This window comes from Macaca fascicularis, chromosome 19, assembly GCF_037993035.2.
Source record: "Macaca fascicularis isolate 582-1 chromosome 19, T2T-MFA8v1.1".
NCBI lineage: Eukaryota > Metazoa > Chordata > Mammalia > Primates > Cercopithecidae > Macaca > Macaca fascicularis.
The window spans coordinates 19,682,477-19,707,260 of NC_088393.1; the positions used below are offsets into that span (position 1 = coordinate 19,682,477).

The window sequence follows — 24,784 nt, forward strand, 5'->3', positions numbered from 1 at the left end:
GTGAAACCCCCATCTCTTTTAAAAATACAAAAATTAGGCCAGGCGCGGTGGCTCATGCCTGTAATCCCAGCACTTTGGGAGGCCGAGGTGGGCGGATCACGAGGTCAGGAGATCAAGACCATCCTGGCTAACACGGTGAAACCCCATCTCTGCTAAAAATACAAAAAATTAGCTGGGCGTAGTGGTGGGCGCCTGTGGTCCCAGCAACTCGGGAGGCTGAGGCAGAAGAATGGCGTGAACCCGGGAGGCGGAGCTTGCAGTGAGCCGAGATCGCGCCGCTGCACTCCAGCCTAGGTGACAGAGCAAAACTCCGTCTCAAAAAAAAAAAAACAAAAAAACAAAAAAAAACACAAAAATTAGCTGGCCATGGTGGCATGCGCCTGTAGCCCCAGCTACTCAGGAGGCTGAGGTAGGAGAATCACTTGAACCAAGGAGGCAGAAGTTGCAGTGAGCTGAGATCGTGCCACTGTACTTTAGCCTGGCAACAGAGAAAGACTTTGTCTCAAAAAAAAAAAAGAAAAAAGAAAAAGAAAAAAAGGAAGGGCTCACACAAATCAATAGGAAAAAGACAAATCCAGTAGCCAAGCAGGCAAAAGATATAAAGAAAATGTTTACAAAAAAGGAAATAGCAGCTCTAAAACTACAACATAGACTCAATAAAATAATACACATTTTGCAAGAACATCTAGATTCACAAGAAAGGGCATAAAAATATAAGAGAATAAACAAATGTAACAAAAGATGGCTGGGCCTGGTGGCTCACGCCTGTAATCCCAGCAATTTGGGAGGCTAAGTTGAGCAGATCACATGGGGCCAGGAGTTCAAGACCAGCCTGGCCAACATGGTGAAACCCTGTCTCTACTAAACATACAAAAATTAGCCATGCGTGGTGATGCACACGTGTAATCCCAGCTACTCAGGAGGCTGATGCAGGAGAATCACTTGAACCCAGGAGGTGGAGGTTGCAGTGAGCCAAGGTCACGACATTGCACTCCAACCTGGGTGATGGAGTGATCTCCATCTCAAAAGAAAAAAAAAAAGAGAGAGAGAGAGATCCTTGCATACATCAAAGATGATAATGTGCTTGAACTATGAATGATTTACAATTTGCTCGACCACCTGCACCTAAGGTCAAAGTTGGTGGTGATGGTTGGAGATGTTCAACCTCACAAATAGAATCGCAAGCAACAATCACAGTGAGATACCATTTTTCACCTATCAGATTGACAAAAATAAAAAGTGACAAGACATGAGGCTGATGAGGATGTGTGGAACAGGTGAGTACTTTTTTTTTTTGAGGAGTCTCACTCTATCGCCCAGTCTGGAGTACAGTGGCGTGATCTCAGCTCACTGTAACCTCCGCCTCCTTGGTTCAAGTGATTCTCCTGCCTCAATCTCCTGAGTAGTCGGGATTACAGGTGCCTGCCACCATGCTGGGCTAATTTTTGTATTTTTGGTAGAGATGGGGTTTTACCATGTTGGCCAGGCTAATCTTGAACTCCTGACCTCAGGTGATCCACCCGTCTCGGCCTCCCAAAGTGTTGGGATTACAGCCGTGAGCCACCATGCCCAGCCAGGTGAGTATATCTATTACTTGTGAAGTATAAATTGCCCCATCTCTAAGAAAACGTGGAAATCACTATGAAAATGGCAAGTTTTAGGCTGGGTGCAGTGGCTCATGCCTGTTACCAGCACTGTAGGAGGCTGAGGCAGGTGGATCACCTGAGGTCAGGAGTTCGAGACCAACCTGACCAACATGGTAAAACCCCATCTCTACTAAAAATACAAAGATTAGTTGGGCGTAGTGGCAGGTGCCTGTAATCCCAGCTACTTCGGAGGCTGAGGAAGGAGAATCGCTTGAACCTGGGAAGCAGAGGTTGAGGTGAGCCAAGATTGTGCCATTGCACTCCAGCCTGGGCAACAAGAGCGAAACTCTATTTAAAAAAAAAAAGAGGCCGGGCGCGGTGGCTCAAGCCTGTAATCCCAGCACTTTGGGAGGCCGAGGCGGGTGGATCACGAGGTCAGGAGATCGAGACTATCCTGGCTAACATGGTGAAACCCCGTCTCTACTAAAAATACAAAAAACTAGCCGGGCGTGGTGGCGGGCGCCTGTAGTCTCAGCTACTTGGGAGGCTGAGGCGGGAGAATGGCGTGAACCCGGGAGGCGGGGCTTGCAGTGAGCCGAGATCACGCCACTGCACTCCAGCCTGGGAGACACAGCGAGACTCCGTCTCAAAAAAAAAAAAAAAAAAAAAAAGTAAATGGGGAGTTTTGAACCTTTGAACAAACAACTTCTGATATCACCCTCCAGTTATACTTGAACTTGTGAGTGATGATGTGGATACTTAACTTCAAACAGAAAAATGTTGAAAACAATATAAATGTCCACCATTAGGAACCTGACTACAAAATTATGGTGCACTCAATCCAAACCATCGATCCTCTTCAGACTATCAAAAGAGTGGGGAAGGGGAGATTTGCTTTTTATTTCTTGAGACAGGGTCTCACTCTGTTGCCCAAGCTGGAGTGCAGTGGTGCAATCATGGCTCACTGCAGCTTCGACCTCCTGGGCTCAAGCAATCCTCCCACCTCAGTCTCTTAAAGTGCTGGGATTATAGGCATGAGCCCCTGTGCACGGTCAGGACCTTATGCTATTTTTTCTCTTCATGCTTTGTTTGTATCCTAGAAACTTCCAGTGCTTCCTCAGTCCCCACCCTGAGCCCACATATTTATGTCAGGGAAAGTATGCAACATCTCTCCCTTCCTGATACAGGAACTCCCCATCCAGTTTCCCGAATTTCATGCCCTGTCAATGGCCCAGTCAGGACAGAGTTGACAAGGAGCAGACCCATGGTAGGTGGCTCAAGGGAGAGAGTGGACACAGGATGGAGGAAGAAAGAGGAGTGAGAGATTGGGGAGGTGGGGGATGAATGAAGGACACCACTTTTCAAGGGAATAAAAACCAAGCCTGGCCAGGCGCCTGTAATCCCAACACTTTGGGAGGCTGAGGTGGGTGGATCACCTGAGGTCAGGAGTTCAAGACCAGCCTGGCCAACATGGTGAAACACTCTCTCTACTAAAAATACAAAAATTAGCTGGGTGTGGTGGCAGGCACCTGTAATCCCAGCTACTCGGGAGGCTGAGGCAGGAGAATCACTTGAACCCGGGAGGTGGAGGTTGCAGTGAGTCAAGATTGCACCACTGCACTCCAGCCTGGGCGACAGAGCGGGACCCCATCTCAAAAAAACAAAACGGAAAAAAAAACCCAAGCCCCCCAAGCTTGTAACATCTTATCTACCAAAGTGCATTTATAAAGGAATTACCCACTGGCTGCCTCATTTTCTCATTCATCAAAAGAAACAAGGATTTATTGAGCCCCTCCTGTATGCTTGGCACTCACGGGGACCAAACAGCCCTGGTACAGTGGGAGAACACAGGTTCAGAAGGATTTTGTCACTTGGTCACACAGTGAGCAAGAAAAGGCAGGATTCAAACCCAAACCGACCTGGTCCCAAAACTCAGAGATAGGTTTCCTAGAGATGACGTGACAGTAAAGAGGGCTCCAGGGGGGACCCCAGTACTCCTGCAGGCAAGACCTCAGGACTGGGGTCTCCCATGGCCGGGATGGCCTTGTCCATGGATCGTGTCCCCCCAGCTGCCTGTCAACGCCGAGGACTTTGGCTGGACCACTTAGAGCCTGGTGGGTGTTGAAGTTTAAAAACGTTCCATCCCTCCTGGATCTCTAAGGAGGGAAATGTGGGTGGAGGTCAGGGAAGGAGAGGGCAACTCAGTGAGAATGGAGATGGGGTCTCAGAGGACAAAAGAGGAGCTCAGTGCTCGCATATCTAAAAAGGCCAGGGCATGCCATAGCCTCGGTTTCCTCATTTGTAGGACGACGACAAACATGCCCGGGTGTTGCAAGATTGTCTCGTGCACAGCTGCTATCCGGCATAGAGTTAACGTGCAAACAGAGGGTGGCTTAGCAGCTCCAGAAGTCCAGCCCTGTCTGGGGAAGGGGCAGCCATCAGGCCCCTGAAGGAGTGCAGTAGGGTAGCCCCAGTAGGAGGCACTCAGGACTTCTGACCTGCAATGAGAAGTTCCTGAGAGCTGGAAGTTTGGTTGTCATGAGGACATTGACAGTCTCTAGGGTGACGGCTTGGTGAACAGGGCCCCGTTGTCCACAAGGAAAAGCCTAGGGGGACAGGTGTTCTGTTACCTTGGACACCAGAGTTTGATCACCATGGCAACAGTGGTGGGGTCCAAGCCGCCTGGGGGTGGAGCTTGGAGGGTGGCCTGGAACTGGAGTGGGCCTGGGGACAGGGACAGTTTGTTTCCATGGTGAGAGCCAGAGAACTGGATGTTGTGTCACCCTGGGGACAGCTTCGGGGAGGGTGATCTCCATGGCGGTGGGTCAGGGTAGCGACAGTCAGAAGTTGAGTTGGAGGTCTCTGGGGCGGGGGCCAGTGAGATGAGAAATGTGTGGTATCCGTGGTTACAGCTGGAGGAGGGCGGCACCCTCTTCATGGGTACACCTGATGAGGGAAGGGGTATGTGACTCTAGGTGACAGGTAGCAGCAGGACTGGTTGCCTTGGTGACAGTGGGACCCAGGGCAGCTGCTCTCCATAATGAGTGACATGGATCTTACGGGTCCCCAGGGCTGGGAAGATGGTCTCTTTGGTGACAGTTGGGAAAAGGATGTCAGAGGACAGGGTGGGTTTGCTCTGCCTTCAAAGAAATATCTGAGGGGTGGGACGTGGCCCCCAGTAAGTGAGCCAGCAGGCTGTGTGTCAGTCTGAGGTGGCAGATAGAGGTGCTTGCCTGTGAAACTAGAGGGGTGGGCCCTGTTACCCAGAAACTTCAGGGGACTCTCAGGGAGAGGGGGAGAATGGGAGTCTCCAGTGCTCAGGTCACCATAAGGGAAAACAAGCTCCTCGGCCCACAACCTCCATGTGACCATGGGGAGTGACCCTGAAGTTCCTGTAGTCTCTCCAGGTGAGGAGGAGGAGGAGGAGGAGGAGGCCCAGTGTCCACGGGACCGCAAGGGACGAGTGTTCAGTCTCCAGTGAGATGCAGAAGATGTACGGCCAGTCTCTAGTCAATCCCGGGGGTCCAGCCACCAGGCGACCACGGTGGCGGTTGGTCTGTTTCCAAGTGGTCTCAGGAGGCGTAGCCAGTCTTCAGGAGCCTGCTGGGTCTGCTGGCCTCCTGAGGTCCTCAGGGGGCGTGGCCCTCATGGAGAAAGTTGGGGAGTTGGGGGAATCCTCTGTCCAGAAGAGGTGAGGGCTGGCCAGGCTCCAGGGAACTCCAAAGTACTGTTCTGCCAGGACTAGCCAAATCTTCAAGGACCCCAGGGGCACAGTTAGTTTGTAAGGGACCACAGGGAATGTGGCCAGTGTCCAGGGCTTCAGAGGCGTGGCCAGCCTCCAGGGGACCGCAGGGTTCTAGACCAGTGGTCAAGCGCCCTGGCTGTCCGCCTGCTGCCAGCCTAGACGCGCAGCGGGGTCCAGGCAGCAGGATCGCGCGCGCCCCCTGCCCAGCCGCCGCCGCCCGCCCAGCCCCAGCCCCAGCCGCCGGGTGCCGGGTCCGGTGCTCCCGGAGCGCGGTAGCAGTAGACACCGAAGAGCCGTCGGGTGGCGTCCGGGAAGCCGAGGCTGCGCACACCAGGCCTGCGGCCTCCGCAGCGCATGCGCGGATTCACGATGGGGTAGCGCGCGCTGCCATCCGCCAGCCAACCCGCGGTGCAGCGGTCCAGCAGCTGCAGCTTCCACGCGGCGAACAGCTGCCCCACCTTGGCCACGGCCGCGCCACGCGCAGCACACGCGCGCGCAGCTCCAGAGAAGGGTACAGGCCGCAGCGGCTTCAGGAAGAACACCCGCCCTGCGGGGATGGGGTGGGGGGGTGGGTTATTAGTGCGGCTCCTGGGACCCAGCCTCGGGATTCAGGACTGCCCCTCGCATGCAGCCCAGGACTCTGGCCCTCGGCTCCGGGATCCAGGAACAGTTCCTCCTTTGCGGCCTGGGACCCCAGCCTCGGCCCAACCAGTGTTGGTGCCAGGCGGTGTGTGTTTCACCTAAGCACTCTTGGGAGAGGGGTCTCCTGTTTCTGATCGCTAAGAGCTGGGTGGGGAAGAAGGCCCCAGGGTTGGGGTAGTGTTGTGGCAGAGGCCCGTCTGGGGATGAAGCCTACGCACCTGGCAGGTTGGACGTGAAGCAGAAGGCGTCGTAGCGTTCCTCGGCGTTATGGCGATACCCGTAGTTGCGCACGCCCCCGTTGGCATCACCGCCGTCCCCTGTGCTCCCGGTCCCTCCTAGGCCGCCGCAGGGCTCCCGGGGTCGGTTCACGGGGTATTGCACAGAGCCGTCGCGCAACCAGCCTGCATTGCACCAGTCCAGGCCGTCGCGCCAGGCCGCGTGCAGCTGTTCTGCAGATGCCAGGATACCGTCCTGCTCGGCGCATGCGCGCTGCGCCTCCGCGAAGGTCAGCTTGTATCGGCCTCCACGGGGGTGGTAGGGAAAGACCACGCCTGGCAGGGGGCGCACGGGATCAGCCGGTTCACCTCAGCCCACCCTCATGCACCTGACGTCTGGGGTGCTATATGACTCTTCAACCGGGACCTTCCAGTCTACTCCTCACTCTGGCCTCAGACCTGACCATGACCCTCCCCAGCTCACACCCCACATAACTGGCTCTCTTCGCTTTAAGCTTGGGATTCACTTGACCCTCCCCCTTAACATACTATTGTGTCCATCCCCTTCTACCGCTGGAGGCCTTTGCTCATGCTCTTTCCACCTTATTCTACCTGTTGGACTCCTATTTATCCTTCAAAACCCAACTCCCAAACCCTCTTCCATTCAGTCCTGTGTGCCTCTGACATTCCCCCAGTACTGGGTCCCTCCCTGTGGTCCAGCCCTGAGCCCACGGAGCCTGCGTTCAGTGCTGACTTTCCTAGACTAGGATCCCCTGGAAGATTGGCCCTAGGTGAAGACCCCTTTGATTCCCCCAGCATTGTCCAAGGCAGGACCCACTGGGTTCCCTTCTACCTTCAGTTCTGATGACTTTGGAACTTGTCCCTCATTGGACTCACAGTCCGTTCAGCTCAAGTATTTTATGCGTCTGTGTTTGAGGGATGGGAGTTGGGGGTGAGTGGGGCACCCAGGAAAGAGGCAGACAGGGGCCAGGGAGAAGACCTGGAGCTGACAGACTGGGGATTGAATCCTGGCTCTGCCACCAACTAGCACTGTCCTGGGCAAGGCTGTAACCTCTCTGAGCCTGTTGTCGGTCTGCTGGCAATAGCCGTCTCCCTTGGGGTTTTTAGGAAATTAAATTAGAGACTCCTGAGAACTCTTCAGCTAAGCACCTGTCACATAGAAAATGTCCAGTAAAGGAGAGCTGCTGCTCTTATTGTTATTTGCTATTGTTAGGGAGGTCAGCAAGCAAGGGCCCTGAAATCTCACCTAGAATCTTCTAAAGTGAACTGAAAAAGGCCAACCAAATGGGAGGGAATTCTTCAAATAGAAACCCCACCTCCCAGCTCCAGGGTCAGCCAATCAGAGCATCCCACCTTCCAGCTACAGTGATTGGCTCACAGTTGGGCACATGACTCAAGCTGAGCCAGTGAGGGACAATTCTGGGACTCTAGCTGCTGCTCCTAGGAAATCAGTCGCTAAGCCTAGGCACTCTGGTCTGGTTACAGAAAGAGAAACCTGTCAGAAGAAAGCCTACCTGGGAAGCAGAGCAGAAGGATGGTTCCTGACATGGTGTGAGTGCCTGGATCTCACTGTGCCTGAATCCTATCCCAGGACTTCTCAGTGTCCTCATTGTGGACATTTTGGACTGGATCACTTTTTTTTTTTTTTTTTTTTGAGATGGAGTCTGGCTCTGTCGCCCAGGCTAGAGTGCAGTGGCACGATCTCAGCTCACTGCAACCTCCGCCTCCAGGGTTCAAGAGATTTTCCTGCCTCAGCCTCCCAAGTAGCTGGAATTACAGGCATGCACCATCATGCCTGGCTAATTTTTGTATTTTTACTAGAGATGGGGTTTCAGCATGTTGGTCAGGCTGGTCTTGAACTCCTGACCTCAGGTGATCCGCCTGCCTCAACCTCCCAAAGTGCTGGGATTACAGTCGTGAGTCACCATGCCCAGCCTGGATCACTCTTTGTGGGGGACTATCCTGTGCCTGGTAGGATGTTTAACTGCATCCCTGGCCTCTACCCACTAGAGGCCAGTAGCAACTGACTTCTCCAGATGTGGCAACCTAACCTATCTCCAGACATCGCCAATGTCCATGGGGAGGAAAATCACCCAGAATTAGATATGGGGGCTCTACCCCACCAACCCTCTAAATGCCTGCAGGCCAACTTGATTTGATTTATGTCCCTTGCCATCCCTGTCCCCCTCCTTCCTCAGAAGCAAGGTTTATCCTCCCCACCGGCTGATCACCTTCCAGGTCCAGCTTGACCATGCCAGCGTCGTCTTCCAACTCATTGGTGACTTCGCACTCATAGCGCCCGTAGTCTTGCAGCGTGACATTGCGGAGGACCAGGGAAGCATCCCCAGGCCCGTCGCCCTGCAGCTCAGCCCGCCCACGGTAGCTGCCGAATGCCCGGTGCTGGGGGCCTAGTGCCACGAAGACGTCGGTGAAGGCCAGCGGGTCCACCACCTTTGTCCACTTGAGCCGGACGCCGTCGTGACCGTGGGCGGCTGCCTCATAGTGGTACCGGCAGGGCAAGACGATGGTGCCACCCCGGTGGCTTACCACCTGCCCGGGCGCTGTCTGTACCACTACCGAGCCCGACTCACCCTCTGCGGACAACCAAGCAGGGTTCAGAGAAGGGGCCTAGGGGCAGAAGGGGGGCCCTGGGGAAGGGGTCTCTGGGGAGGGGAAGGTGGGAAGACTCGGGCGGGGGTCGGGGAATCAGAAGGGTCCAGGGGCTCAGGGAGAGGGCGAGGGGCTTAGATGGGGAGTGGTTGGGGGAACCGTGGACGTCAGGAACGCCCTACCCCCTACACCTCTCCGCACTTGGCCTCTTCTGCTTTTCGCGGAGAAGACCACTTTTTAGCGGCCCGGACTCACCCAGCACGTGCACGACCTTCTTCCGGCCACGCTGCGCCCCCGCGGGGGCTGTGAGCAGCAGGACGCCCCAGGCCGCTGCCCAGAGCGCTCCGGGACCGAGGGCCGCCCGAGCGCACACCTGGGGGACGGGCACAGGGCTCAGTCCAGCCCCCAGCCTTGGCCTTTCGGAGGCCTGGCTCCCTCCCGGGCCTGCCTTCCCCACAGCGAGGACCTCGCACACGCCCATGCCCCCACCCTTTCCGGGGTCCCGCATAACTCCCCCTCCTCCTCCTGGGACCTCACATCCTCGCTCCTGCAAGAACCCACGCCCCTAGACTCCCCCCTCCCTTGGCCCCAGATCCCCAGATCCCGCCTCATCACCCCCGCCCCAAAACCCGAGGCTCGCTGCCCCCGCCCCCTTCTGGCCCTGGCCCGGGCCGGGGATGGGGGGGTGGGGAAGAGCTGGAGGAGCGGCGGCAGCAAGGTTATCCGTGCGCCAGGAGACTGCAGCAAACCGGGCCGGGGCGGGCAGGGAGGGGGGAGAGCTGGAGAGACACAGGGAGAGACGCGGGGAGAGAACAGGGACAGAGAGAAAGGCAGGGAGAGGCAGAGAAGAGAGTGCGCGACACAGAAAAAGGGTAAGGGAAGACGGAGAGGCAGAGATGGAGAGGGAGAGACAGATGGAGAGGGAGAGACAGAGATGGAGAGGGAGAGACAGAGATGGAGAGGGAGAGACAGAGAGGCAGAGGGAGAGACAGAGAGGCAGAGGGAGAGACAGAGAGGCAGAGGGAGAGACAGAGAGGCAGAGGGAGAGACAGAGAGGCAGAGGGAGAGACAGGGAGAGGGAGAGACAGAGAGGCAGAGGGAGAGACAGAGAGGCAGAGGGAGAGACAGAGAGGCAGAGGGAGAGACAGAGAGGCAGAGGGAGAGACAGAGAGGCAGAGGGAGAGGGAGAGACCGGAGAGTGCCAGAGGCCGAGAGAATTAGAGAAGAGGAGGAAGAGATAGGGGCAGGTAAAGAGAGAAACGGAGAGAAGAGGAAAAAGGCAGAGAGGGTGACAGAGATGGAGAGAAGCAGGGAGAGATGGAGACGGAGAGAACCGAGAGTGCCAAAAAGAGAGATCAAAGAGGGTGAGAGACGGAGAAAAGGAGGAGACAGAAGAAACTCGGAGAGATATAGATTCAGAGACAGAGACATACAGAATCCCAGACTGGGGAGACGGGGCACGCACCATCCGCGCCCACAGCCGCACTTACCATCTTGCCCGCGCGGCCCTCGCCGAGCGGCCCCTACGCACCCGGACTGCGCTCACGGCACACCCGGTTAGGACTGGGCAGGTCCCTGCAGGCGGCGCAATCCCGGCGTCTGCCTGCAAGGGGAGGAGGAAGGCGAGCAAGGCGGGGTGTGTTAAAGGGGCCGCGGCAGCCCACGCTCCCCTGGAGAGGTGGCTGGAGCGCGGGCGGAGAAAGAAGCGCTCTGGGCTTGGAGTGCAGAGCTAGTTCCCTCGCCCTGCTAGCTGAACTTAGGCCAGCGAAGAATCTCTCTGAGCCTCAGTTTAACCGTCTTTGAAATGGAGGAGGGGGCTGAGTCTTCTATCATGGTTACTGTGCTTTGGCAGGGGACCTGGGGGATCTGGTGAAAGAGATCATTTGACCTGCAGCCCTCAGTTTACCCATCTGTCCATTGGGTAGTCATAGTGGAGTCCTGGTCTCCAGTACCCCAAAGGTGCTCACTGTGCAGGGGGGGGCCTCACGATAATCACACTCTGCTGTGACATGGAGCCACAGGCCCCAATCCAAGTCTGCCCCTCACTGGCTGTGGGACCTTGATGGAGACAGTTGGCCTCTCTGAGCCTGTTGCCGACTCTTTGGTGAAGATCCAATAGCCAGACATACCGTAGATCTCCGGTAGGGGTTGGGAGGGGCAAGAAAAGGGACATCTAGGCCGGGCATGGTGGCTCATGCCTGTAATCCCAGCACTCTGGGAGGTCAAGGCAGGAGGATCACCTGAGGTCAGGAGTTCAAGGCCAACCTGACCAACATGGAGAAACTATGTCTCTACTAAAAATATAAAATTAGCCAGGCGTGGTGACACATGCCTGTAATCCCAGCTACTCAGGGGGCTGAGGCAGGAGAATTGCTTGAACCCGGGAGGTGGAGGTTGCAGTGAGCCGAGATCGTGCCATTGCATATCAGCCTGGGTAACAAGAGCGAAAACTCCAACTCAAAAAAAAAAAAAAGAAAGAAAAGAAAATGGGACATCTAGTCAAGTCCCTGATTTACTCCAGGCCCAAGTCACCCCTAAACATGGCCTTTCATCCAACTTCAAAAATCAAACACTAGGAAACATTGAGTCTTTCTCCCAACACCTTGGCTTCCTTCCAGGACTCAGTTTCCCCTAAAATGAGCCCAACTCGACCAGATAGCAGAGGCAGGGTTGAGGTTTCTGTGGTCCAACACGCTGGGGCTCCGTCTCAGCTCAACCATGCCTTGGGGACTGAGGAGGGTAATGGTCTCAGACCAGGACCTTCACCTGCAGCCTTGGTTTCCCCATCTGGAATAAGGAGTGAGATCCAGCATGTAGCAGTCAAGGTATACAGTAGGTGCTTAATAAACATATGCTATTGGTTATGATTTATTGGTAGAGCAGGAACTTTTCTCTCTGGCTGTGACCTTGGGCAGGTCTCTTGTCCATACTGAGCCTCGGTTTTCCCATCTGGAAGATGGAGCCATGCATACCAACCAGAGGCCGCCTTCTGCCATCCCAGCACCTCTTGCTCCTGGCAACCACGATGGCAGTGATGGATGGGCCCTCACGGGGGCCAAGAAGAGGGTCCCTCGTCCCTGCACCCTGAAACACTTAGGCAGTGATATTTTGGAAATTGAAAGGGTTTTTACTAAAAGGATCCACGGGGGGATGATGGGTAAATTCTGGAAGGGGTGGAAGCGTCGTGTGGGGGTTGAAGCATGGTGACAGCTGTGAGAGGCGCTCCTTGCAGGAACACTTGGTTGTTGGTCTCCATCCCACCCACTGGACTGAAACCACCATAGCCAGAACTAACAACACCTGGAGATGTCCCTCCTGTCTCTAAAACACCCGACCCCCGCTTCCCCAGGTAGGGCTGGCTGGGCGCGTAAACAGAGTCCTGGGTCCTAAGTCCATAGCCCTCTCATTGCTGCTTCTTGTGGAGGGCTATGGGGCTGGAGGGTGGCGGCTGGTGGAAGAATGCAGGCCACTGAAGGCAACGGTAGGCCAGCAGGTGGGGGCCCAGTGCATACAGCAGATTGCACACGAAGAAGCAGCCCCAGGTGTCCTCAGGCACACGGTAGGTGAAGGGTGTGCGCAAGTGCATGGAAGCCCCCATGTGCGAGAACTGTGCCTGGTAGCCAAACAGGAAAGATGGATGTCAGGGGCCAGGAAGGAACCGAAATCCCAGCATCACCGACGGCCCACCAGGTAGGTCAGGCAGAACCCAGGGGATGCCCATCCTCAACTCTTGGGCTCTGCTCATCTACCTGTTTCCCATCTCCAGTCCATCTATCTGTCTTTCTCTATTTTTTTTTTTTTTTTTTTTTTTGGAGACACAGTCTCACTCTCTTGCCCATGCTGGAGTGCACTGGTGCAATCTCCATTCACTGCAACCTCTGCTGCCTCCTGGGTTCAAGCGATTCTCATGCTTCAACCTCCTCTGAGTAGCTGGTACTACAGGCGTGCACCTCTACGCCCAGTTAATTTTTTGTATTTTTTTTTTTTTTTTTTTTTTTGAGACGGAGTCTCACTCTGTCGCCCAGGCTGGAGTGCAGTGGCGCGATCTCGGCTCACTGCAAGCTCCGCCTCCCGGGTTCACGCCATTCTCCTGCCTCAGCCTCCCGAGTAGCTGGGACTACAGGCGCCCACAACCGCGCCCGGCTAATTTTTTGTATTTTTAGTAGAGACGGGGTTTCACCGTGGTCTCGATCTCCTGACCTTGTGATCCGCCCGCCTCGGCCTCCCAAAGTGCTGGGATTACAGGCGTGAGCCACCGCGCCCGGCAATTTTTTGTATTTTTTAATAGAGATAGGGTTTCGCCATGTTGCCCAAGCTGGTCTCAAACTCCTGAGGTCAGGCGATCCATCCACCTTGGCCTCCCAAAGTGCCAGCTAGGATTACAGGCGTGAGCCACCATGCCTGGCTTATTTTTAAAATTTCTATCTAATTATCTATCTATCTATCTATCTATCTATCTGTCTATCTATCTAGAGATAGGGTCTTGCTCTGTTGGCCAGGCTGGAGTGCAGTGGCACGACCATGACTCACTGCAGCCTCAACCTCCTGGGCTCAAGCAATCCTCCCATCCCAGCATCCCGAGTAGCTAAGACAGCAGGCACGTGCTACCATGCCCAGCTAATTTTTGTACTTTTTGTAAAGACAGGTTTTGCCATGTTGCCTAGGCTGGTCTCAGACTCCTGGGCTCAAGTAGCCCTCCCACCTCGGCCTCCCAAAGTGCTGGGATTACACGTGTGAGCCACCTCGCCCGGCCTCCTGTCTGTAAAGATTCCTACCCTTATGTGTCCTCTCTGTCCCCCCCTCCCCCATGCTCGTCCACTTGTCTGTGAGTCCCTCCCCACTTGCCTAACCCAATCTCCTGGGCCCTGCACCCCATCTCTCTCTGACCTGGTTCCAGATCCTCCTCCCAGTCTTCCCCATCCCAGAGGTCTTGGCACAAATCCTGTGGATTCTAGACGTTTTCCTGGTCCCTACTTCCCTGGCCGGGGCCCAGGCTTTAGCACTTTTCATCAGGAACCCAGAAAAAGGCTCCTAGCTCTGACTGGGTCCCCACTGCTCAAACACCTCCTCAAATTCCCCATCACCCTCAGTACAAGCCCCCAGTCCCAGAGTTCAAAGCCTTCAGCATCTAGCTGCCAATTTCTCTTATCTCTGCCTTTACCCATGTTACGGCCCTGCTAAATCACTGTCTCCCTCTGTGCTTCTCCTTATGCTGTTCCCATTCCTGGTATGCCCTTCCCTGCCTGGAGAACTCATCCCCGTACATCAAAGCCCAGCTCCTATGACCCCTGCTTCTAGATAACCTTTCCCTTCTGGAATCCTTCACAGCCCCTGTCCCTCTTTTCATGGGGCTTGGAGTGTCTGTATCTGGCTTTGTCTCCCCTAGACTAGGGAATCCTGGGATACCGGGCCTGGGGCTGGGGTCTCTTGGGGGCCCATCATTACAGTGCCCAGGGAAGACACCAAAGTCGTTGATGAGTAGACAGAAATTCCCTTCCACAAGTCTGCTCAACCACCCACCTGCCACCTCACCTGGCCGATGGCTCCAGCAAACACCAAGGCCCAGTCTGGCAGCCAGGAACAACCAGGGAAGGTGAGAGCATAGGCAGCCAGGCCGCAGAAAGGCAGGACATAAAACATGTACATCAGCATCTGCAGGGGAGGGAGGAGAGGGGCACCAGCCTGTGAGATGAGCAGCTACCCCAGGTGGGTCTCCTGAGACCCCCGAGGTGGAGGCTCTGAGGAAGGATCTGGATGGCCTCAGACCCCATCCAGGCTCTCTGCAAAGTGCTCCCCTATTTCCCTTTCAGATCCTTGCCACCACCCGCCAAACACATACACCAAACCTACCAACCTTTCTCTGGAAGCAGCATGCGACTCTGGCCTGGCCAGTCGGAGCATTCCAGCCCCCTGTCCATGATGCTCAGTAAGGGATGGGCAAGTGATTCAGGCTGGGTCAATCTGAGCCTGCCTAAGACTTGTGCTTAAGCTCAGGGGTAATAAGGGCTCACAATGCTCTGGGGTGGCTGAGTGGGGTGCATGGAAGCCTGGAGCTGCCACAGGCTTTCTCTGCTACCCCATGAAAGGACTGCCTGAGAGCAGAGCCATGCAAAGAAAGCAGAGCCCAGAGGCCGGGCACGGTGGCTCACGCCTGTAATCTCAGCACTTTGGGAGGCCGAGGTGGGTGGATCACTTGAGGTCAGGAGTTCGAGACCAGCCTGACCAACATGGTGAAACCCCGTATCTACTAAAAATACAAAATTAGCCGAGTGTGGTGGCGCACGCCTGTAATCCCAGCTACTTAGGAGGCTGAGGCAGGAGAATCACTTGAGCCCAGGAGGTGGAGGTTGCAGTGATCTGAGATCACGCCATTGCAATCCAGCCTAGGTGACAAGAGCAAAACTCTGTCTCAAAAACAAAACAAAACAAAACAACACAAACAAAAAACAAAACAAAACAAAAAAAAAAAGAAAAGAAAAGAAAAGAAGAGCCCAGAATCTGCACCTCGAGCACCTGGATCCAGTCATACCTGAAGACCACATCTGGCCTTTTTTTGGTAGGACAGTAAATTCCATATGACCTTCTGCCTGCTTGAGTTGTGCTTCTGGCACCTGCTTCAAAGAGGCCCAGAGGACCCCTACCCAAGGCAGGGGTATGGTCTTCTCCCCACTCCCCTCTCACCTGCACCTTAGGATAGGCCACAGGGTCCCGCAGGTATGGCTCATACTGGTAGATATAGACAAAGCAGGAATCTGTGGGGCAGTCAAGCACCACCTGGAGCAGACAGACATACCAAGAACCCTCAGACATCCCTCCCACAGGAAACTTCCCCCACCCTTCCAGGTCCACACCCCTTGCTCTGGCCTCTCCCAGCCCAGCTCAAATTGGGCTGGGAGAAATGGGGCTTTGTCATGGAACACTCAGGTTAGACTTGATGAAGAACTTCCTTGGATGATCAAACAGGAAGAAGGGCAGCGTGGGAGAGGTGGGTCAGGGAAGGGAGACTGGAGGCAGAGGGGATGGAGAGACTAACTAGTGTGGACTCACCAGGCCCCGGAACAGAGTGAAGAAGCCAGCAAGGATGAGGTATGTGACAAGGGCCAGGTCAGCCGGACGCTGCAGGAGTCCCTTTCTTTGTTCCTCCTGCACCTGCCCCAGGGGAGAGAAACAGAGCATGAGAGGTAGTCAATGAGAGGTATTCAGTAGGTATTCAAAAGGTATATAAAGGCTCCTAAGGCTCCTCTCTTTCTTTTCTTCCTTTCTTTCTTTTCTTTCTTTCTTTCCTTCCTTCCTTCTTTTTTTTTTCCTGAGACGACAGGGTTTCTTTCTGTTGCCCAGGCTTGAGTGAAGTGGCACAATCTCAGCTCACTGCAGCCTCAATCTCCCGGGCTCAAGTGATCCTCCTACCTCAGCCTCCCAAGTAGCTAGGACCACAGGCATGCACCACCACATCTGGCTAATTTTTTAACTTTTTGTAGAGTCAGGGTCCGGCTGTGTTGCCCAGGCTGGTCTCCAACTCTTGGGCTCAAGTGATCCTCAAGCCTTGGCCTCCCAAAATGTTGGGATTACAGGCATGAGCCATCACACCCAGCCCTTGCTTCTTCCTTATGACAAAGGAGATCCTTCCACGGAAACTAAGTCTTTGACCAAAAGCAACTCACACGGGGAAAGTTCAGGCATGCTGGGACAAAGCCTAAGAGGGGCAAGGCACTCACCGTGTTGGCGGTGCAGCAGGTTGGCGCCCGGGGCTGGCTGAAGACCCTCACGCCAGCCCAGCATGGCACCAGCAGGTAGGGGATGGTGAGGAAGAAGGCAGGCCTGATCTCGGAGCTGTATTTGCCTGCCATGGTGCAGGAAAGAGGGCGTCAGCCATGCCAGAACCCTGCTGGATGTCTGTCTGTTTGTTTGTTCTGAGACAGAGTCTTGCTCTGTCACCCAGGCTGGAGTGCAGTGGGGCAATCTTGGCTCATTGCAACCTCCGCCTCCCAGGTTCAAGCAATTGTCCTGTCTCAGCCTCCTAAGTAGCTGGGATTACAGGCACACACCATTATGCCTGGCTAATTTTTGTATTTTTAGTATAGGCAGGGTTTCACCATGCTGCCCAGGCTGGTCTTGATCTCCTTGGCTTAAGTGATTAATGAGTCAGGCGGATCGCTTGAGCCAAGGAGTTTGAGACCAGCCTGAGCAACATAAGGATTACAGGTGTGAGCCAGCGCACCCGGTCTCTCTGGCTGGACATCTCGATTCAGAAATACCACCTCGGCTGGGCGCGGTGGCTCACGCCTGTAATCCCAGCACTTTGGGAGGCTGAGGCGGGCGGATCACGAGGTCAGGAGATCGAGACTATCCTGGCTAACACAGTGAAACCCCGTCTCTACTAAAAATGCAAAACAAAAATTAGCCGGGCGAGGAGAATGGCGTGAACCCAGGAGGCGGAGCTTGCAGTGAGCCGAGATCGCGCCACTGCACTCCAGCCTGGGTGACTGAGCAAGACTCCGTCTCAAAAAAAAAAAAAAAAAAAAAGAAATACCATCCTCATTCAAGCTCCACCACCCTCCATGGCTCCCTAGTGCCCACAGGATGATGTCCATGCTCCTCAGCCTAGCCTGCCTCAATTTACCTTCTGAATATGGATCCTACCTTCCAGTGGGTTCTCTGCTTTCTATGAATACACCTTGGGTGTTCCCTCTGCTGAGGTTTTGCCATGCCAGCCTCCCGGATTGCCTTCACTGCTCTACCTCCCAAGCCCTACTCCTGAAGCTTTCACCCTGTCCCCAGGATTCATCCTAAAATTCCCTTCCTGTGTCAAGAGCATTCTGGGTCAAACCCCCGGTGCTGGGAACCATTGCCTGGGGAGGAAGCAGAGTTTGGGTTCCCCCACCTTTCAAGAGGAAATGGGGACCAGAAAGGGGTGGGCTGCTGACTGAGGCTGCGGACACGCAAAGAGGGAGGTGGGGCCTCTGCAGACATCAGGGAAGGGGTGGAGGATCCAATGGGGTTGCTTCTAGATGCAGGGCAGGGACCTAGCCCAAGAGAGACCAGATTTCCCGAAGCCTTGTCCTTACCAAGAATGTTTCCTGTAAGGAACACCAGGATGCTCATGGCGAAGGAACCCAGCCAGTACAGTCCAAAGTTCCGGTATCTCTTCCTGGGCAGGGGATGGAGGGATGACCAGCAGGTAGTCACTCCATAATCTCAGAGCCCCAGCCAGGGCCCAGAGACCACCATGGGCTTCCCAGCTCTGGGTGCCTTTCAGTTTTGCCCAGGATGGAAGGGACAACAGGGAGTTGAACAGGGGAATGAACAGTGAGACCCTCTGTCCAAGAAAAGAAGTGACCGCCCAGACACAGGGTGGATATAAGCAATGCCACGCCACCATCTACACCTGAAACGTTTCCTGGAACCTTCTCCCGGCCACCCCTGGCTGGAGTCCTAGAGGAGCATCCTGATTTCTCCTACAGACACTTCTGGCTCCACCCTGCCCTGGGGCCCCATCTGAGGATGAAACTTCTCTCCCAGGGTCAGGGGTCACCCTCTCCCTGGCTCCTGCACCTTCTGCAGATGGCGCCGGCCATGGCCAGGTAGAGGAGGTAGTGAACGGTGCCATCCCAGTAGCAAATGAAGACTCCGTGTGCTGTGCGCAGGTATGGCTCTCCCTGTGGGGGCAGGAGGGAGGCTCAGACGGGCAGTGGGGCAGGGGGATCCCTGGCTGTCCCCCAAGTACCTCCTTGGTGTAGAAATCCATGAAGCCCACCACATAGCCGTCTTCCTGAAGAGCGATGATGAGGTCCACAACCGAGGTGAAGGCGAAGACGGCAAAGACTGCAGTGAGTAGGCGGCTGGGTCAGGTGTGGGAGGGGACACACACGGGTGGGGCTAGGGCTCAGTGTGGGCAGGGCTTGAAGTTAAGGTCAGGGATGAGATTATTTCAGGCAAGGACTCCAGGCCCAGTCCCTGTCCCAACCCCAAAGGTTGCATGACCACTGTCCCGCCTCATTCTGCATGTCTGATGGAGGAGACCCAGCCTGGCCCTCAGAAGTCCCTGGTTTGATTGGGAGGCCCAGTGCCTGCCTTTGGGAGTCCCCGCCCTCAGGAGATCTCAAAGTGATGAGGCAGTACACTCTTTTTCAGGAGCTTCCAATCTGATGGGGGAGACGCAGTCCCTATTCTCAGGAGCCCCAGGTCTCAAGGGGGAGGCTCTTTGAAGTTCCCCAGTTTAATGGGAGTGTTCAGATCTCTTTGAGGTCTCCAGTCTGATGGGAGCTCTTAAAGGGCCCCCAGTCTGATGGATGAGGACCTTCGATGGCCCCTAAGTCTGAGGGTGGAGGCCCTTGCCTGGACAGTCTTCTTCCCCACAGCTTCCCACTGACTCACCAGCATAGAGTGGGTCATAGGAGATTTCGCCATGGGACAAGCTGTAGACTGCCACGAAGAGCAGACCCAGGATTAGGGCGCTCATCAATGCCACCCACAGGGGGCTGTGGAGAGGGAGACCAAGTCAGGGACGCCAGGCCCAGTGCTGAGGCATTGCCCCACTCTCCCTGGTAGGGGAAGAGGCAGACTCCTGGAAGCCCCAGGGGAAGAGGCTAAAGTGTCTGTTCATCCATCAATGCTGTTCCCTGAAACTGCTCTCATCCTGTGCCAGGCCCTTGCCCAGGCTGTTTCTTCCTTCTGGAAACTGCTTCCAGAAGCCTTTTCCACTTGGCAAACTCCTACTCATCCTTCACGGCGCATCCACATTGTTCTTCCTCCATGAAGCCCTCCCTGACTCCCCAGAAAGGATCACTGTTTAACTTGAGCCAGCTACAGAGGGGACATTCATCAGCCCCTTCTTTTCTTTCTTTCTTTTTTTTTTTTTTTGAGATGGAGCTCTGACACGCAGGCTGGAGTGAAGTGGTGTGATCTCAGCTCACTGCAACCTCTGCCTCCTGGGTTCAAGCGATTCTCCTGCCTCAGCCTCCCAAGTAGCTGGGATTACTGGTGTCCACTACCACGCCCTGCTAATTTTTATATTTTTAGTAGAGACAGGGTTTTACCATGTTGGCCAGGCTGGTCTCGAACTCCTGACGTCAGGTGATTTGCCCATCTCGGCCTCCCAAAATGCTAGGATTACAGGCGTGAGCCACCACGCCTGGTCTGCCGCTTCTGACTTTACCATTTATCCCATCATTTGTTATGTGTTTAACTCAGTCTGTTCAGTCATTCGGCAACGTCAAGTCCCTCTGTGGCCAGGCCCAGCTCCCAAGCCACAGGGTCTCGAGTGCTCAGTTCTGTAGACTTCACTGTCTGACACTCCCAGCTCCTCCCAGCTAAAGTCCAAATGCCTCTATTAACTCCACCTTACCCCTGCCCTGATCTGCCCCCTCAACCTGATAAGACAGGTCGACCAGTTGCATAGATAACAGAAGCCAGGTCTCTGGGCAGTGCTCAACCCAGGTGGGCAAATCCAGGCCTAGAGAGGATGGGATTACTGTCCAGTTGTCCAGGGTCACACAGCAAGACTCTGTCCATCACTCTCCAGGCCCCTGTTTTCTCACGATCCCCTCAGAACCCAAGATCTCCATCCTGACCCCATCTAACGATGACATTATAGTACTCAGATGAGACCAGGACAAATCTTTGTACACAGTTTGTAATCCTGAACCGTAACTATGAGATGAGATCTAGGATTGTGCCCATGACACTAATCAGGGAACTGAGGCTTACCCAGGATCCCAGGAGATGGAGATGGGTATTCCCACCCAGGGAGCAGGCCCATGGTTAAGACTCTCTCCACCCCATGGCTTGGGTTGAGCTGGGTTTAGAAGTGCGAGGGGCTTGCAGATGCCCGCTATCCGGTGGCTGGACCCACAGGGCTAGGATCTAGGGTTAGGAGACAGGGACCAGGAACAGGAACCAGTAGGGGAAACTGAGTCTAGGCACAGGGTTAGCCAGTCCTGAACAAGGGGAAAGTCACAGGCCTGAGACAGGCAATGGAGCAGGGTGTGTGTGTGTGTGTGTGTGTGTCAACAGGAGCCAGGTACCCGGGGCCTTATCTGGGACAATACTTTTACCCTTGGCGACTTTGGAGCCTGCGCAGGGCCCATCCCTGGGAAAACCCCAGAAACCCTCGAAAGCTCTGGCTTGTGGGAACTCTCCTCATCATTCCTTCTCCCCAGGCCCCAAACATCCCAGGAGCGGCCACACCCCAGCCTCCAGCACGGCGGAAAGGGGACTTCCGGTTAGACGGGGGCGTTCTTCTGGCCCAGGCCCAATCCTGCCGGGTCGGAGCTGAGCTGGGGCGCAGGGCTCGCAGGAGCCAGGTCCGCGGACCGCGCATCCTCCCTCCAGCCCACCTCCGGTCCTCCCAGCCCCTGCCCGCCCCCACTGTCCCCTAAGGCCGCCCCAGCCCCTCCCCGCACGCACTGCGAGAGCGCCGAGACGTGGTTGAGCGCGTAGGACACCGGGAGGGCGCTCAGCGACAGCGCCGCGATCTTGCCGGCCAGCGGCGGGATGTCCATAGCGGCGGCGGCTGGACCCCGGCTCAGCCCCGGGCGTTCTCCAGGGCGCTCGGCTCCTCGTTGGCGGCGCGTCCCGGCCGGGGCTGCCAGGGACCCGCCCCGCACAAAGGTCGCCCCCCGCTGCGCCCTGGGCAGGCGGCCGTGACCCGCCCTGCGTGTTCCCAGGGAGCCTCCAAGGCCCCTCCCCGGTCCTCCCCCTGGCAGCTGCCCCGCCCCTTCGCCCCTCACCATCGACACCCGTCCCGCTGCTCAGCCTCAGTTTCCCTCTCTGTCAAAGGCTGGGACACAACACCTCGGGATGTTTCTGCTCTTAGGCCAAGGGGTACGCCCTGGAGGTCCTGGCATGCCCGCTCTTTCCCCTGCCCCACAACTTCGTTCTAAGGAAATTCGTTCTCCTGGACTCTGCCCTTCTAAACCCCTGCATTCCCCACCCAAACATCAAGTGGGCATTGCCTGTGCGCGCTGATAGAGCAACATCCAGCTCTTGGGCGCAAAATGCCTTTCAGTGGGCTTAGATTTGAGTTTTCACACAGTGGCCACCACAAATGTAAACGTGTTTCCAGGCAGGTGTGAAGTTTTTTTTTTTTTTTGAGAGGAGGTCTCACTCTGTCGCCCAGACTGGAGTGCAGTGGCCTGCCTTGAACTCCCAGCCTCAAGTGGTCCTCCCACCTCAGCTTCCCAAGTAGCTGGGACTACAGGTATGCACCACCACGTGCAGCTAATTATTTTTTGTAAAGACAGGGGTCTCGCTTTGTTGCCTAGGCTGGTTTCAAACTCCTGTGCTCAAGAGATCCTCCCACCTCAGCCTCCCAAAGAGCTGCAATTATAGGCGTGAGCCACCGCGAGGGGTCTTTTAGTGTGAGGCTTTGACTCCAGGGCTGTCCTTTTGCAGGCTAGTCCCGGGTTGAGGGTTCTTCATGTGGGGGAGAGGGTAGAAGGAAGGGGTTCTAGGGGGTGGGGGCTGAAGTTAGAATATCGAGATGGAGCCAGTTTGGTGAAGAGTTTGGGAAGGGTGTTCCTGGCAGGGAGGAAAATGGCTTAGGCTTGGAAATGAGCAGCGGAAAGGAGGTCGGTTCTGCTGGGGTGTGATGAGAAGCGAGACAGCTGTGAGAGGCTGTGGGAGGTTTTGAACAGCTGGGAGGGGGCCGCAGTGTTGTCAGGGAGAATAAGGAGGAGACCATCTGTCTTCGTCACCCCTCCAACCACCCTCTGGCCCATGTGGAGTACTTGTGGATGCTGCAGACAGCAAGGTGAACCATGCCCACCTGACACCTGCCCCACGGGAGCCCAGTCTGCAGCTGGCACAAATTCTAACCCCTACCCCTACCTCAGGCTCCTTCTGCATGCAGCCCCTTAGCGTGATGCCAACTGGGTCACAGGTCTTTCTCAACTGGGCAACAAGAGAGTCTTCTGGCCACAAGTCTGACTCAGCCTCCTTCCCCAGGTGCCCACTGCCCATGGGTGAAGTTCAGGTTCCCCTGGACTTTCCCCAACTTTAGCACAGTCAACACCCCCCAGGCCTGCTTTGTCTGCAAAATGAGCCTTCTTGTAAGCGTGTCCCAGCATCCCCTCCTCCAGGCAGCCCTGCCTGCCACCCCCACCCCATCTTCTCCACACAGGGCCAGGGTGTCTGTGCCTGGCTCAGCCTAGGGGCCTGGCCTTGTCCCGTGTACAGGATGCACCTGCACACGCACATAGCATTTGGAGGCCTCATCCCCTGCCAGGGGGTAAAGTCCATGTTCTGAGCCTGGTGAGCCTCCATGTCGCTGAGAACTGAGAAGTGACTTGGACAGCTGAATGCCTGGGACCAAGCCCCAGGATTCCCCGTCTCCTGAACCACTGGCTGCAGAGAGCTACCCTGCTGTGCTCAGGGTCCTGGCCCACTGCCTTCTGGGCAGGCCCCATGTATGGGCACCCAGGCCAAGCCCACCAATGTTACTCCTTGCTCTGCCTCAGCCACAGCGTCAGGAGGGGACAAAGGGTGGCATGTCACCCCAGCCTTGGTTCTGCCACTGCCCCTGGCACCTCCCTGGTCTCAGACCCCACTGAGACACTCTGCAGGCCGCCCCACCACAGCTCCCTGGTTCCTCTCAGTAGCAGCCTCAGACCTCGTCCCCAGCAGCCTGGCTGACTGGGGCAGATCTTGTCCACCTGGTCCCCACACAAACACAGCAAAAACCCAGTGTTTGCTGAATGGCTGTGTGAACACAGGCTGGCCCAGGAGCCCGACTCCACACCAAGCATGTGAATAGGGAGCCCCTGGTGCCTGCAGGGGCTGGGCAGCACCCACTGGGTGTGTGTGGGGAGATGGGGGGGAGGCAGATGGAAATGCAGATTCTCAGGGCCCTGCCCAACCAGCTGACTCAGCACCTGCAGCTTAACAAGATCCCAGGGTGACTCAGGCACAAATGTGGGGCTCTGGCCCTGGGGCAGATGTGGGGGTCTTGGCACACACGGTGGCCCAGGGGACTACCCTCCTGCCTCCAAAACTCTGGCTCTGAGGCCCTTCCTTTCAGGAGCTGTCTGACATGTTGGCATGGCACATCCATCCACATGGCTGTCCTCTAATGACACAAGCCCCACGGACTCGTGTGCCTACAACACTGGTGGGACCTGAAGGGCCACAGCCATCACCTGTGTGCTGGGCCCTGCCAGCACCATCTGCCAGGAGAGCACACAGATGTGCCCAGAAGCCACCTGCCCCTGCAGGTCTGAGGGAAGGGGGGGCCCTGCCTGGAGACCCCTCCCCAACCTCCCCTTGCAGCACAGTGCTAGGCTGGGAAGTTCCTGACATTCCTTTAGCCCAGGAGTGGCCAGGTCTCCAGCTTTATTATTATTATTATTATTACAGTCTTGCTCTCTCGCCCAGGCTGGAGTGCAGTGGTGCAATCTCGGCTCACTGCAACTGCCTCCCAGGTTCAAGCAATTCTCCTGCCTCAGCTTCCCGAGTAGCTGAGACTACAGGTGTGCACCACCATGCCCAGCTAATTTTGTATTTTTAGTAGAGACAGGGTTTCACCATGTTGACCAGGCGGGTCTCGAACTCCTGACCTCCGGTGATCCGCCCGCCTTGGCCTCCCAAAGTGCTGGGATTACAGGCGTGTGACACCGCACCTGGCCTTCCAACTTTATTATGCTGAGAACAGCTTTCTTCCTTCCTCCCTTCCAGTGCAACCCAAGCTGAGCAGGGATGGAGACTCCACAGGCCAAGAAGGAAAGCCCCGAGACAGCATCTTGTACTCTGTGCCCAGCCTTGTCCCGCTGCTAACAGGAGGTGCTTCCTGCAACAGGACCAGGCATCTGCAGTGGATGAGCACTGGGACTTTATTACACGGCACGGCACTCGTGACAACGGGAGGGGTGGGCAGAAATGCAGGCCGGAACATTCCACAGTCCAGGGACGGTTGGTCATTCAGAAAGTACGTATTTCCAGAACACTCAGTAGTAAGGCCGTCTAGGGTTGTT

At 55.7% G+C, this 24,784-nt stretch overlaps 3 protein-coding genes across 25 annotated transcripts in view; all 3 read right to left on the reverse strand.

The window, feature by feature from the left end:
* Positions 1 to 3,338: 3,338 nt before the first annotated feature.
* Positions 3,339 to 10,384, reverse strand: HAPLN4 (hyaluronan and proteoglycan link protein 4). Its single transcript, XM_005588533.4, has 5 exons — positions 10,310 to 10,384; positions 9,075 to 9,192; positions 8,441 to 8,803; positions 6,192 to 6,524; positions 3,339 to 5,878 (listed from the first exon to the last, which is right to left on the reverse strand). The coding sequence occupies exons 1-5, from the start codon at positions 10,310 to 10,312 to the stop codon at positions 5,487 to 5,489; spliced, it is 1,209 nt and encodes a 402-aa protein (XP_005588590.1). The 5' UTR covers positions 10,313 to 10,384; the 3' UTR covers positions 3,339 to 5,486.
* A 1,287-nt stretch (positions 10,385 to 11,671) lies between these two features.
* TM6SF2 (transmembrane 6 superfamily member 2) lies at positions 11,672 to 21,370 on the reverse strand. Of its 19 annotated transcripts, XM_005588535.5 has the most exons (11): positions 21,225 to 21,370; positions 20,526 to 20,681; positions 19,194 to 19,297; positions 18,544 to 18,641; positions 18,372 to 18,475; positions 17,885 to 17,967; positions 16,535 to 16,659; positions 15,867 to 15,968; positions 15,501 to 15,593; positions 14,352 to 14,471; positions 11,672 to 12,432 (listed from the first exon to the last, which is right to left on the reverse strand). In XM_005588535.5, exons 3-11 carry the CDS (start codon positions 19,276 to 19,278, stop codon positions 12,223 to 12,225), a joined length of 1,020 nt encoding a protein of 339 aa, XP_005588592.3. In that variant the 5' UTR covers positions 19,279 to 19,297; positions 20,526 to 20,681; positions 21,225 to 21,370; the 3' UTR covers positions 11,672 to 12,222. The 19 variants fall into 19 exon arrangements, 17 of the variants coding, with proteins under 17 accessions (XP_005588592.3, XP_005588591.3, XP_073882614.1 ...); XM_005588534.5 differs by lacking the exon at positions 20,526 to 20,681; XM_074026513.1 differs by lacking the exon at positions 17,885 to 17,967.
* A 3,254-nt stretch (positions 21,371 to 24,624) lies between these two features.
* The window catches only part of SUGP1 (SURP and G-patch domain containing 1), a 47,164-nt gene continuing 47,004 nt past the window's right edge, over positions 24,625 to 24,784 (reverse strand). For all 5 annotated transcript variants that reach the window (XR_012428595.1, XR_012428597.1, XR_012428596.1 and 2 more), the window contains one exon: positions 24,625 to 24,784. Coding sequence is in view for 2 of the 5 variants with exons in the window: in XM_005588537.5 (XP_005588594.3) it covers positions 24,758 to 24,784 (27 nt within the window). In the remaining 3 variants the exon portion in view is untranslated.

What these genes read in the sequence shown, in the direction of transcription:
- TM6SF2 (XM_005588534.5), bottom strand. Translation starts at nt 21,319, where the DNA reads ATGGACATCCCGCCGCTGGCCGGCAAGATCGCGGCGCTGTCGCTGAGC. An exon ending in CTATGACCCACTCTATGCTG is followed by an intron (nt 18,642 to 19,193) that starts GTGAGTCAGTGG and finishes TACTCACTGCAG; the next exon opens with TCTTTGCCGTCTTCGCCTTC. An exon ending in TGGCCTATCCTAAGGTGCAG is followed by an intron (nt 14,472 to 15,500) that starts GTGAGAGGGGAG and finishes CCTCCCCTGCAG; the next exon opens with ATGCTGATGTACATGTTTTA.
- HAPLN4 (XM_005588533.4), bottom strand. An exon ending in GAAGGTCGTGCACGTGCTGG is followed by an intron (nt 8,804 to 9,074) that starts GTGAGTCCGGGC and finishes GGTTGTCCGCAG; the next exon opens with AGGGTGAGTCGGGCTCGGTA. An exon ending in GGTCAAGCTGGACCTGGAAG is followed by an intron (nt 6,525 to 8,440) that starts GTGATCAGCCGG and finishes GCCCCCTGCCAG; the next exon opens with GCGTGGTCTTTCCCTACCAC.